The sequence below is a fragment of the Nycticebus coucang genome, chromosome 1 (genome assembly GCF_027406575.1).
Source record: "Nycticebus coucang isolate mNycCou1 chromosome 1, mNycCou1.pri, whole genome shotgun sequence".
Taxonomy (NCBI): Eukaryota; Metazoa; Chordata; class Mammalia; order Primates; family Lorisidae; genus Nycticebus; species Nycticebus coucang.
Genome location: NC_069780.1, coordinates 124,984,455 through 124,997,725, shown reverse-complemented (window position 1 = coordinate 124,997,725; position 13,271 = coordinate 124,984,455). Strand labels below are relative to the sequence as shown.

The following is a 13,271-nucleotide window of genomic DNA, read 5'->3' as shown; positions in this document are numbered from 1 at the left end:
ATATTTATACACCTTTGCTGACATAGTTGAACAGCTGAATGTATAGTGTGGAATGAAATGGAGATAAAAGAAATGAGCCATAGTGTGTACAAATTCAGTAGGAAGGACATAGAATTAGGGTGAGAATAACCCAGCCCTACACAAGAGTATTTTAATGAGATAATTTAGTAGGGATATGGTGGGGTACAAAGAAGAGTTTTTTTCTTTTCTTGTTTTTCTTGGAACGAATGGTATAAATGTAAGGTATAAGTCTTCTGACTATTTAAGTCTTGTGGTATGGTTTTTATAAATTTAAAAACATGTAAGGTGCATCTGTAGATTTGTACTGGTCGTGTGTACGCTCCTGGATTTACGTTGATGCATAGTAAGTGAGGATACAAGCAACACTGATTCTTCCTCAGTAGGCTTTTTCTTTTCTGATTTAACAGTAAATGCCAGATGTTGATAATCTCCATATACAGAAGGGAGCAGCTTCTTGCAACAGCAACAGTCCAGGAGAAAGCTGTTTTCCCCAAATATAGATGATGGGGGAGCAGGTGGGGCAGGGTTGGCTCCATCATAATTATTTCTTCTGTAAACTTCTCAGGTTCAGCCTGGGAATGTGTGGCATGAATTGTGGCTAGTCCAAAAGTTAATTCTGCAGTTATGTGTATTATGCCTTGGGGCAAGATGGTGAGACACCCTGCAGTCCTTCGCCTTCTTTATGGGTCAGTGCATTCACTGGCACCTTTGTGCACTGCCTGTCACTGGAAATGCAGCACTGGTATTGGCATGACCTTTCTTTGGGACAGTGGAATGCCACTGGGATGAAGGGAAGCCTCAGAATTTCCTCCTTTCTACTGCCTGAGACAGACATGTATTTTTTTTGTTTAGTGGTTGGCACCATATGGCAATGTTCTGATAGATGCCATTTGAAGTATGTTAGATAGACTCTGCATATGTGTTTCTGCACTTTCTTTGGAGAAAATCTTAATAACAAGAACCAAAATTGGCCTAATCCAGGTAATTCCCAGGAAGGATAAAGGCATAAAAATGTGGAAGTCTCTTCTTGGTCCTTCCAGTGAGCTATCCCCACCAGGGCCATCTCCCATTCTGGACTATGGCATATGGACTGTGGCTAAGCTCTGTCCCACTGCTGCAGTGGATAGAGGCTGTCATCATGTTGTGAAAGTCCTGTAAATAAACCTCACTTTTATTTTTCTATAACAGTCTTCTCCAGTGCAAGTTATAAAGAGAGCAGAAGGAATCTCTTCTCATTTTCTTTCTGAATACAAGGTATCTAGATGTTCCCTCACATAAAAGATAATCATCAGTTACTTTGCCTATATGCGTATGGATCATATAGAAAAAGTAATTGATTCTGCAGGAAATGGTCTTTACTCTTCATTTTCAAATTGATTATATATGAAATGGTCCAAATTTTTAATATTTTTGCAGTTCACACAAAGATGAATTCCTGCATTCCAAGATTACAATGTATATGTGATTCCTTGCTTCATTTTAAGGAACTCATTGTTTTCTTAAACATGTTGAAGAGTTTTCATAGCCTGTTTCCATAAGCTTGAATTGGATTCACTTTTCTTATGATTAATGTAACAGCAGCAAATTTGATAACTGAGAACCATGTGTAGAAGGGTGTTTACTGTGAAGAGATTTTAATACTTCTGTGTGTGTGACCAGCCTTGCTGTCGATTTCTTCTATCATATACTGTAAAATCTTATACTTAAGTATTGTGAAAACTCTTTGTTTTTTTCAGATCGAATGAGTGATTTGAGTGTAATTGGTCATCCAATAGATTCAGAATCTAAAGAAGAACCTTGTAGTGAAGAAACAGACCCAGAGCACGATCTCCTCGCTGGATTATTACCCGAGATAATTGAAATAGATATATACCACAGTGAAGAGGATGAAGAAGATGAAGAGTGTGCAAATGCTACTGACGTAACGACCACTCCCTCTGTGCAGTACATCAATGGGAAACATCTCGTTACCACTGTGCCCAAGGACCCAGAAGCTGCAGAAGCTAGACGTGGCCAGTTTGAAAGTGTTGCACCTTCTCAAAATTTCTCAGACAGCTCTGAAAGTGACGCTCATCAGTTTATCATAGCTGAATCAGAATTGTCTACTGCTATGCAACCTAATGAATCAACTGAATCTTTTGAAATGACATGGAAGCCTGAGACTTACCCTGAAACATCAGAACATTTTTCAGGTGGTGAGCCTGATGTTTTCCCTACAGCCCCATTTCATGAAGCAGAAGTGACAGAGAGGATAGAATCAGCCACAGAGAGAAGTCCTGAACTTGGTAATCAGGTGCATGAACACAGTGAGCGTATCCCTCTGTTTCCTGAAGAGTCTTCAGGAGAAGCTGCCATTGACCAAGAGTCTCAGAAAATAGTATTTTCAAGGGCCACGGATGTAACATTTGGTGAAGAGGAAGAAAAAAGTACTTCCATCCCATATTCTCGCACTATAGTTGCAAGTTCTGCGTCAGCACCTGTTTCAGAAGAAGGATCAATTATGCCAATAGGAAATTTGCAGCCTAGAGACCCATTGTCTACTCTAGAAAGCTGGGTAGAAACAACCCCCAAACAAACCATGGAGCTCTCAGGGGGTGCTTCAACTCCAATTTCCGAAGGCTCTGGAGACGTAGAAGAATATAAAGATAAAATGTTCACTCTGGTAACAGATTTATCACAGAAAAATACCCCAGATACTGTTGTTACTTTAGACACCAGCAAGGGGGTTATCACAGAAAGCCTTTTTCTGCTTCCTGTGACCACCACATATTCAGTTTCTGACCAACCTCCTGCAGACATGGTGCTGACCAAATCTGTAAGCAAATCAGACCTTCCTGAGTGGGTTTTCAGTACATCTTTTGAGGAAAAGCAAAGGAATGAGGAGGAGGAAAGAGCTACAGGCACAGATTCCACTGTAGAGATTCATTCACCAACACAGAGACCAGATCAATTTGTTTTACCCTCGGAATTGCAAAGTTTGAATGTGGCTACATCCAGTGATTCAGCTGCCAGGAAGACTTTTATGTCCTTGACAACACCTACACAGTCTGAAAGAGAAATGACAAGTTCCACCCTTGTCTTTACAGAGAGAAATAGTCTAGAAAATGTGGGGGCGCAGACCACCGAGCACAGCAGTCAACCTGAGGTTCAGGAAGGGCTGATCACTCTCCCAGGCAGCCCTGTCTCTCTCTTTGTGGAGCAGGGCTCTGGAGAAACTGCTGCCAATCCAGAAACCACCACTCTTTCTTCATTTTCATTACATGGAGAGTCTGAAATTCCAACCAAAAAGGAAACAGCTGTCACTGTGTCTCCCCATGTGGAAATGACTTTCTTCTCTGAGCCAACAGGACTAGTTCTGAGTACTGGAGATGGAGAAGTTGATGAAAGTATAAGTCAAGCATCCAAGGAAAACTTGACTTTAGAATTATTAGGAGAACCATACCATGGGGCAGAAATAAGGGGCTTTTCTACAGCTTTTCCTCTGGAGGAAGATTTCAGTGGTGACTTTAAAGAATACTCAACAGTATCTCATCCCATAACAAAAACAGAGACAGTGGTGGCGGAAGGCTCTGGGGATGCAACATCTAGGGCTACCCAGATTTCACCATCTTCATTACCTACCGCGGTTCATATTGGTGGCACCTCTGACTCAGAAAGACCCAGTAGCACCTTGGCCAGCACTTCAGCCTCCCCTTGGGAAGAGTTCATAGCCTCAGCTGATGGCTCAGGAGAGCATCTGGTCACAGCCAGCAGCTCTGTCAGCCCAGTGCTCCCCAGTGCTGTGGAAATGTTTTCTGGTACAGATTTCCCATTTATCGATCAAGGATTGGGAGAAGTAGGTGTCATCTATGAAGCTGATAAAAGATCCACCATTTTACCAATAGCAGAAACTGAAGGTACTATAATTCCAACAGAAAACGGGGGAGTAAAGGTCAAGGACACAATTTCAATGAATGTTCCCCAAACTACGGAGCTAGTCACATTATGGTCAAGGCAAGAAGTCAACACTGTAAGACAAGATACTGAAAGTGAAACAGCATCAGAGGAAAAGATTCAAAAAGAAAAGTCTTTTGAATACCCCCAAAGCTCTCTTGCATCAGAACAAACAAGTTTAGATTCACAAACATTTACTGAAACTGAACGTCAGACCACAGATTATTCTACAGTAACAACAAAGGAAACTTACAATATGGATAAGGAAATGGAGGAGGAAGGCATTTCCATAGTTCACATGTCTACACCAGGTCCAAATGCAAAGGAGACAGAATCATATACTCCTCTCCCTGAAGCTACTGAAAAACAACAGGTTGTCTTAGCCGCCTTAGTGACTGAGTCTGTACCAGCTGGAAGTATAATCAGAGATTCATCAATCAAAGAGGGAGAAAGTGAAAAACTCTTTCTAAAAACTATGAAACCAACAATTAAAGAGTCATATACTGATCTCTTACTGTCTGGACTGGGATCAGGAGAAGAAGTTTTCCCCACTCTACCTACCGTGTCAGTGAATTTTACTGAAATGGAACAAATCATTAACACATTCTATCCCCAGACTTCTCAAGTGGAAAATTTAGAAACAAGCATCTTAAGTGATAAAACTAAAGATTATGAGAGAATGGAAAATGTGGCAAATGAAGTTAGAACACTCATTTCCAAAGCAGACATCTCCAAAGGCAGCGAGGCAACCTCCAGCACAAATTTAACAGAAAATTCAAGTGACAGTGGAGCAGACGGACCCACTAAGGCAGCTCTTCCTTTCTCCACAGACACTGAAGAGGCTCCAAATGAGACTCTCAGCCGGGCAGAAGAAATCCAGACCGGTAGAACACAAACTGTAACCGAACAAGACTCTAACAAGAATTCTTTCACAGCAGAAACTAAAGAAACAGCAACCTATTCCTCTGTTTTTCCAGATAGAACTTATGGTCTTGAAATGGCCACAGAATTTGTGACCTCAGCACCAAAACCAACTGATTTACATCAGTTTACAACTGATGAACATTCTGGAGAAGGATCTGGAGAAGTGGATATTGATTCAGCTCACACTTCTGGAACTACTCAGGTAGCCAGACCAGGAAGCACCACATTTGTTTCTGATAGATCGCTGGAAAAACATCCCACTGTGCCAAGTGCTACAGCTGTTACTGCAGATGAAGTCGCAACAGTTTCTTCAGCTCTGCCCCTTCATCTAGAGCAGAAGGAAAGCACCCCTGCTCCAGCCAGCACACTGTCAAATACAATGTCATATGAGAGGTTCATGGAGGCTACCATGGGCAGTTTCCAAGACCATTTCAGTGGACTTGAGGAGTCCACATTAAAACCTAACAGAAGAAGAAAACCTACTGAAAACATTATTATAGATCTGGACAAAGATGACAAAGATTTAATATTGACCGTGACAGAGAGCACCATCCTTGAAGTTCTATCTCAGCTAACATCAGATAAAAACACAATCATCGATATTGACCACTCTAAACCTGTATATGAAGACATCCTTGGAATGCAAACAGACATCGATTCAGAAGGGCCAGCAGGACCAGCTGGCAGTAATGATGAAAGCACTCAGGTTCAACAGAAGTATGAGGCAACCGTTAACTTTTCTTTTCCTGAGGAAACATTTGAGGGCTCTGCTGATACTCTTCTGGCCAGCTACACTCAGGCAACCCATAATGAACCAATCACTTCTGAAGACAGACGCCAATTAGATCATATGGGCTTTAACTTCACAACTGGGATCCCTGTTCCTAGCATGGAGGCAGGATTAGATCTTTTACTTCCCACACCAACATCCCTTCCCATTCCTAGTAAGTCTGGCACAGAGAATCCAGAGAATAAAGAACCAAAAACGGAACCCAAAGCTTTGGATGACATCTTTGAATCAAGCACTCTGTCTGACGGTCAAGCTATTGCAGACCAAAGTGAGATAATATCAACATTAGGCCATTTGGAAAGGACGCAGGAAGAGTATGAAGAAAAGAAATATTCCCGTCCTTCTTTGCAGCCAGAATTCTCTTCAGGAGCTGGGGAGGCGCTGATAGATCATAAGCCCTATGTAAGTATCGGTGTGGACCACTTTGCAGCTCAGAGCTTGACAGAGGTGCCTAATGGGATGGAAGGATCCAGTTCCCTGTCTTACACTAACACAACATTAGCAGTTTCAGCATTTGCAAAGTTGTCTTCTCAGACCCCATCATCTCCACTCACTGCCTACCTAGGCAGTGGAGCCTCTGAACAGACAGAGCTACCCCAGCCAAGTGCTCTGCCAGATACAGAGGCCGGCTCATCTCAGATGTCCCCACAGGATTCTTTTAAGGAAATTTATGAAAATAGTGAAGAAACTTTCAAACCATCAAGTAAAAACTCTCTAATAACTGAGCCTCCATCCTTATTCCCTGACATAAAATTAGAACCTTCTGAAGATGAAAGTAAACCTACATTATTAAAAGAAATGGAAACTTCCCCTACAGAATTAATTGCTGAGGGAAGAACTGAGATGTTCCAAGATTTCCAAAATAAAATCAATGGTCAACTTTCTGGAGAAAGAATCATGGTATTTCCCAGTGTTAACACACCTGGAGCTGTACCTGTCACTACGGCGGCCAGCGAACTTAGGTTAGAAGGTGTTACCCAGTGGCCACATACTACTTCTGCACCTCCTGCTGATGGGGCTGAGGCAGCCGTGTTGCCTCACCCCAGCCTACAGGCTTCTGAAGAGCTTGCCATTCCTTCTTCTCTGGATATAAGCCCTGACACACAAACAGCTTTAATCAGATTGGAGGATCCCATAGCAGCAGCAACAGAACAGCAGGTATCAGCCAGAATTCTTGATTCCAATAATCAGGCAACAGTAGGCACGGTGGAATTAAATACCGAGCTTTCAACACCACCATTTTCCCTTCTGGAAACTTCTAATGAAACTCATTTCCTGATTGGCATGAATGAAGATTCAATGGAAGGCACAGCAATCTATTTACCAGGTAAGACCAAACATTGAAAAATCTGTTCCCAAACCTGAAAACAGTCCCTTGGTCCTAACATATATATGTATGTGATTTTTATTGTTATGTTAAATCATGTTAAAACAATGGAAATTTTTATATTGGTCACACCATGGCAGGTCAGGCTACAGTACTGGGTCTGTAATGAAAAGAAATAAAAGTAAGTATAGATTATTTCTGGGCTTTATAGTAGGTAGAGAAATACTTTGTATTTTTCTGGGTTTAGAAAATAATATGCGATTGCAACATGGAAAAAATGAAACTTTTAATTTTTATTGGCATAAATATTTGATTTGTTTTTACTCACAATTAGAGTATTGCTTTGTTATATGTCTCATAGTTACACTCCTTCATTTTAAAAGCAGGAAAGAAGTCCTTTTTTAAAAAAAAAAAATCTCTCTCATTGATGCTTGCTACTGTGGCAATATCAAAATCTGTTAGGTCTTTAACATTTAAGAATAGTAAATAGCTCTAATAAGTATTTCACAGTTCTATAGTAGCAATTATCCCTTCATACTTTTATGTAATTTTCTTGCTTAAGACAGTTGATTCTAACACAGTGCCTAGCGATAGTCGGTATTCCTTTATTATATTAGCATACTACCTGTTGAGAGAAGTTTTCTGTTTATGTATTGAATGTACAGAAAGTGTGAATTTGATACTGCTTCATATAGACCATCTTATTTGAGCATCATAAAAAGGCTAAAAAAAAACCATATTATCAGCCCATTGTAGAAGGATAAGACATGGAGATTCAGAGAGGTTCAATAGCTTGCCCAAGGTTGCATAGCCACATCGTGGCAGGAGTGGGATTTGAACCCGAATCAGCTCTCATTCTGATAAAAAGAGAATTTATTTTACTCTTAGTCTAGCCTGAGAATGTTGAAAAGTCATTTTTAATTATGTCATTATTTAAATAACAGTGTCAGTGGAAGACATCACCACCTAACTACTACCTGGCCGGGGCGGTGGGGGAGGGGGGGAAGAGAAAATCACTAATGGCCGTCTTGGTTGAAAACATATATTTTATAAATATATTTTTAAAATTTTAGTTCAGATGAACAAGGGGATAGAAACAGATTCCCTAGTTTGCATTTGTGAGGTTAAAATGTAATTTGTAGCTGTGTCTCACACCCAGGTAGTGTGTCATATACCTGTGTAATGTACCTGTTGGGTATTAAGATGTTTTATGTCATGGGTATTGTTAAAAGTATTCTGATCATATCAATATTATCTTTTGTGCTGCTAATGCTTTATTTTGATGTGCTTCAAACAAAGTGAAATAGTCAGAAAATACAACTTTTATAATGGCTTGAATTATTTGTCAAAGGTGGTTGACATTGGATTTTTTTTGTTGCCACTCTATATTTAATCTATAAATGATAACCTAGTAATCTGGCCAATGTTGATTGTTTTGTAATTCAATGGAAATACACTTCAGATCGTTGATAATAGGATATAGAAATAATTGGTAGTAACTGTGTACTTATAGAGAAAGTTAAGTTTGACAGATGAGTGGGATATATGTACCAGTTGCCCAGTCCACAGTATTTGCCGAGAATTAGAGTTTGCGTCTTCATTACAATACAAATTGTTGCTTTAGCTTAAGTCAGTAACAGCTCATATGGGTTTTCCTAGTCTATCTGTTGCAGATTCAACTTTCAGAGCTTGTATGAACTGTTTAGGGAAAAACAAAATTCATAAATGTGAAACTTTTATCCTCATTGGAATGACTATTTTTTCTTTTTCTTTTCTTCTCTTTTTTCTTTCTTTTTTTTTTTTTTTGAAACATTGTCTTACTTAGCCACGCTTGATAAGGTACTGGGGTATCATAGCTCACAGCAACCTCAAACTCCTGGATTCAAGCAATCCTCTTGCCTCAGTCTCCTGAGTAGCTTGGACTACAGGCGTGGCTACCACATCTGGCTAGTTTTTCTACTTTTTTTTTCTTTTTCTAGTGAGAGATGGGGTCTTGTTCCTGCTCAGGCTGATCTAAAACTCCTGAACTCAAGCAATCCACCTGCCTTGGCCTCCCAGAGTGCTAAGATTAAAGGCATCAGCCACTGCACCCGGCCTGGAATGACTTTCCAGTTCACAGAGAGATCTACTCACTGAGTCCTGGTCTCAGGCCTCAGCACAGGGTCTGGGGTCTGGTGGGAATAACAGGACTTCACATTCAGGTGGCACCTCATGGTCTCACAAAGCACTGCCATGTGCGACATTTTGATTCTTCTCCTAGGCTAACATGCAGATACGTTGTCTATTGACTGCAGCCTAGTCATCTGGGCAGTGTACTTTCAGACTGAGAAAGCCAGGGAGGCCTTAATTTATTTTTGGAACTATAGGAGAAAATTTCTTCTATAAATTGGGGTAGATTTTGAAGAAGTTGGTGTACACCTCAGAATTAACCTAACTTTTATATGAGCCTCAAACATGGAAATCTACCAAGTTTCTGTAGTTGTCCAGAATTTAACTTAACACTCAGAACGTTTGAGTTTGACCTTTCTATGTGGGGAAGGCTCAGGTACCCGCTGTAGCAGCAGCTGGTTTATTCTAATACCCCAAGTTAATCTTAGACATCTTATTTTCATGTGTAATTATTTCAGAGTTTCAGAACTTAAGATTCTTAACAATAGGGTTGTATAGTCTGTAATCTATTTTATTTCAATTGTTTTATAAAAAATGTGGATCCTGAACATTTAAGCAATTCTGAAGTAATATGTAAAGAATAAACATAAACTCTGTATGAAGATAGAGTCATCCAAACGATACTACAATATAAAATATACGATTCAAATGGTGTCAAAGGTTTTGCATTTAGAAAATGTATTTTAAAACTATTTGTCCTCATAAATTTGTTTTTGGCATTTACATTTATCTCCTAGGAGTGCTGGTTTTATTTGTGCTTTAATAGGAAAATGGTAATGAAAGTTTGGGGTTTCATTTTAGGTGAGGTTTTTGTATTTGGGTTTGTTTTGATACAGGAGAGTTTAATCCATGTGTTTTCTTCAAGTATAGTTTAAAGGAGTACATTTGGAACGTGTTTTTGGAAAAAGCATGTTAATGTAGCAGAAGAGACTTCAGTGCACACTTTCGAAGAAAAACAGTTTCTGAGCATTAAGTGGTAAAAGGCAATAACAATTCAAATGATGATAACAAGCCAACCTGCTAAAAAGAATGCATGTTCTGTGTATCCAGCCATTTCACATGAACTAACCCCGTTTAAAAGAATACATTTTCCATTCACTGTGCACATATGTGTAATCATTTTTGACTAAAATCAATTGCCATTATCATGCCAACTAAATCTGCAGTAGAATACCTTAGTTGCCAGATACAGTACAAGAAAATGTCATTAAAAGAATAATCATGATAGAATCCCAGAAATGAATAGATGCGATTTGTAATGATTAGTTATAATGCCAAGAAACACTCCAGAGAGTAAAGTTAATGTTAATTCTTATGTGTAGTAAATTGCTATGGTAAAGCTGCTATTATGATAGCATTATGTGGATTTTATGCTAAAATACACTGAAACCTTGGAGCCTAATTGCTTTTCTTACTTTCCTGACCTGGTAGGAACTGATCATTGCAAAACGAACCCGTGCCTAAATGGAGGCACCTGTTACCCTACTGAAACTGCCTATGTGTGCACCTGTGTCCCAGGATACAGTGGAGACCAGTGTGAACTTGGTAAGATGTTCTTCACTGAAGGAATACAGTTCTTTTATAGATTTTTTAGGGGAGAATTTTTGTTGTTGAATCAATCGGAGATTTCAAAGAAACCCAAGTGTAAATAAATGGTATGTTAAATGAAATTAAAAACTGAAGACAAGTAATAGGGGTATGGAAAATGGAAACAGGTGTTGACTGAATTTTGTCCATATGCCCAAGACCCAGTGAGGTTTACTGAGGTCAGCTTTTTCTTTTTGTGGTTTTTATAGCTAGATAGGCTTTATAAATGTAAAGATGCATAAATATTAACAAGTGTTCATTTATCCCCCAAATTGGCATATCAATAAACCATTTAAGTATCAAACATTTTTAGAAAGCTATACTTAAAAATTAGGGGGAAAATTGGATATTTTATTTCTTGTATTTTGAGATCACTTTCTCTGATATAGAATGGGAAAGATCCTCTCTCTGACTCTCTCAGTAGCCAACCCAACCTATCTCTATCTCAAGTTGTGCCGTTGCTGTGTCCTCTCTCTCTTTTGGTTCCAAAGGATATAATGGACTCTAATAAATCAGTTCCTTTTACTTCTGTATTTTTATTTAAGCAGCATCCTTTACTATAAAGAAAAAAAAAGCCACAGTTTTGATTTGGCCGAGTATAGACCTCGCCTCTGAAAAAAAGAATGATGGAATGTATTTTCAGGTACTCTATTTAGAGGCATCTTTACTCACAGTGACTGAGTAAAGAGAACCCACCGATAATACTTTAAATTACACAAAAATATTGGAATAAAGTCCCAACATTCAAATTACAAGAACATTTGTCTTAAAAAGAAAAGTCAACAGAGTTAGTGAGATCTACTTGTGTGCTAATTATTGGGAGTATAAAGACAGCAGTACATGATGTTTAAGGAATTATTGCATCTTAAATGTCAAATTTATATGCATAAAAGGATCTGTCTGGCCTCCAGTCTGTTTTACATTAAAATAATTTAATGAGTTAATATATGTCAAGCTCTTAGAATAGTGCCTGCCACTTTGCGACCACCCTAAAAGTGTTTGGAATTATTTCCGTATAATACCAGTGCTAAGACCATTTCTTTCTGGTAAGCATACTTTACACGACTCTTGAAAATTTAAGTAGCTTTGTCGATTCATTTTTAAATATTCTTTTCCTTTAATGTAAACATTAATTAAATTTTTAGTGCCATTTCAAAATGCTATGGGAATAAAGTCATTAACTTCATCAGAGGAGGTCATGGACATCTGCATAGGAAGATGGCATTTGATTTAGATCTTAAAGTTGAGGAGGATTTGATAGGTGCTGGAGGGAGACATGGACACAACAAACAAAAGCACAGAAACCACCAAGAATGTGGTTAAGTGACTGCAAGTATCCAGGTAGTAGGCGTACTTACGGCTGTGAGGGACGGAGACCCATTGGGAGAGAGTCCCAGAAGGCAGGTTGGGTCTAGAAGGTCCTCATAGGGTGAGACGGTCCTGAGTTCAATGTACTGAATGGTTTTGCTTTGTTTTTCCATCAAGTGCCTCTAAAATTATAGCATCAGAATCATCTGCTGTTGTCCCCACCCCGGAGTATCTCTTTCAGTAGGCCTGGGGTAGGCCTGCAAACATGGATTTTTAACATTCTTAGGCCATGCTGATGCTGCAGGGGCCACACTGGGAAGAGCACCACCTGGGGCCACTGGGATCCCTGAAATGTTTGGAAGCAAAAGAATAAAATTATCATGACTATGTCTAAAAAAAGATGGCAGTGTGCAGAGTGAAGGATAGGTTGGAGATGAAAGGGCCCAGCAACAGTAAGGCCAATTCATTTTTTTGAGTATTCCACAAATGGGTAATCAGAGCATGAGCCAGGATTGGAGGTGGGAAGGCTTGGAGGCAATGGTTCATCAGTCTTAGGGTTCATGGACTTCATCTAGTAGCAATGGAGACAATGACCCTACTCCAAATATCTTTGAATTTTTCTTAGAGAAAATAAACATACAGAATGACTGGTTACATTTGAATGTCAGGTAGACAAGAAACATTTTTTTTAGTGTAAGTTTGTCCTAAATGTAGCATGGGACATACTTGGGCTAAAAAATTATCTGAAATTCAGATTAAACTAGCTATCCCATATCTTATCTGCTAAACTCACACTAAATAGAATGTTTTGATCTCTTTTTGAAAATATTTTTATGGACTCTTACAATTTATTTTAGATTTTGATGAATGTCACTCCAACCCCTGTCGGAATGGAGCCACGTGCATTGATGGCTTTAACACGTTCAGATGCCTCTGCCTTCCAAGCTACATTGGTGCACTTTGTGAACAAGGTAAAAGCGATTGCAACCTTTGTATGATGAATATTACTGATGGTTTTAGCAATTTTGGGCTTAGTGCGTATTCTCTCCTATAGAGGAAATTCACAGGTTACTTAAATACGTTAGGTTTCCTTTTGCATGCATAGCTTGAAATATTTGAACCACAGTGTTGATTTAACTATAGCCATTTTACTGAGAAATTAGAATTGTAGACCAGTACATTGAGCTGAATTTTAAGACATCTGGTCAACTA

General features: G+C 39.2%; 1 protein-coding gene across 3 annotated transcripts in view; it reads left to right on the top strand.

Annotated features, from left to right (window-relative positions):
- The window catches only part of VCAN (versican), a 117,666-nt gene that overhangs the window by 67,512 nt on the left and 36,883 nt on the right, over positions 1 to 13,271 (top strand). For 2 of the 3 annotated variants that reach the window (XM_053587119.1, XM_053587110.1), the window contains 2 exons: positions 10,596 to 10,709; positions 12,917 to 13,030. In XM_053587119.1, the coding sequence (XP_053443094.1) occupies positions 10,596 to 10,709; positions 12,917 to 13,030 (228 nt within the window). Of the gene's footprint in view, positions 1 to 1,757; positions 6,996 to 10,595; positions 10,710 to 12,916; positions 13,031 to 13,271 lie in introns of all 3 variants that reach the window. The other variant, XM_053587130.1, reaches the window with a different exon arrangement.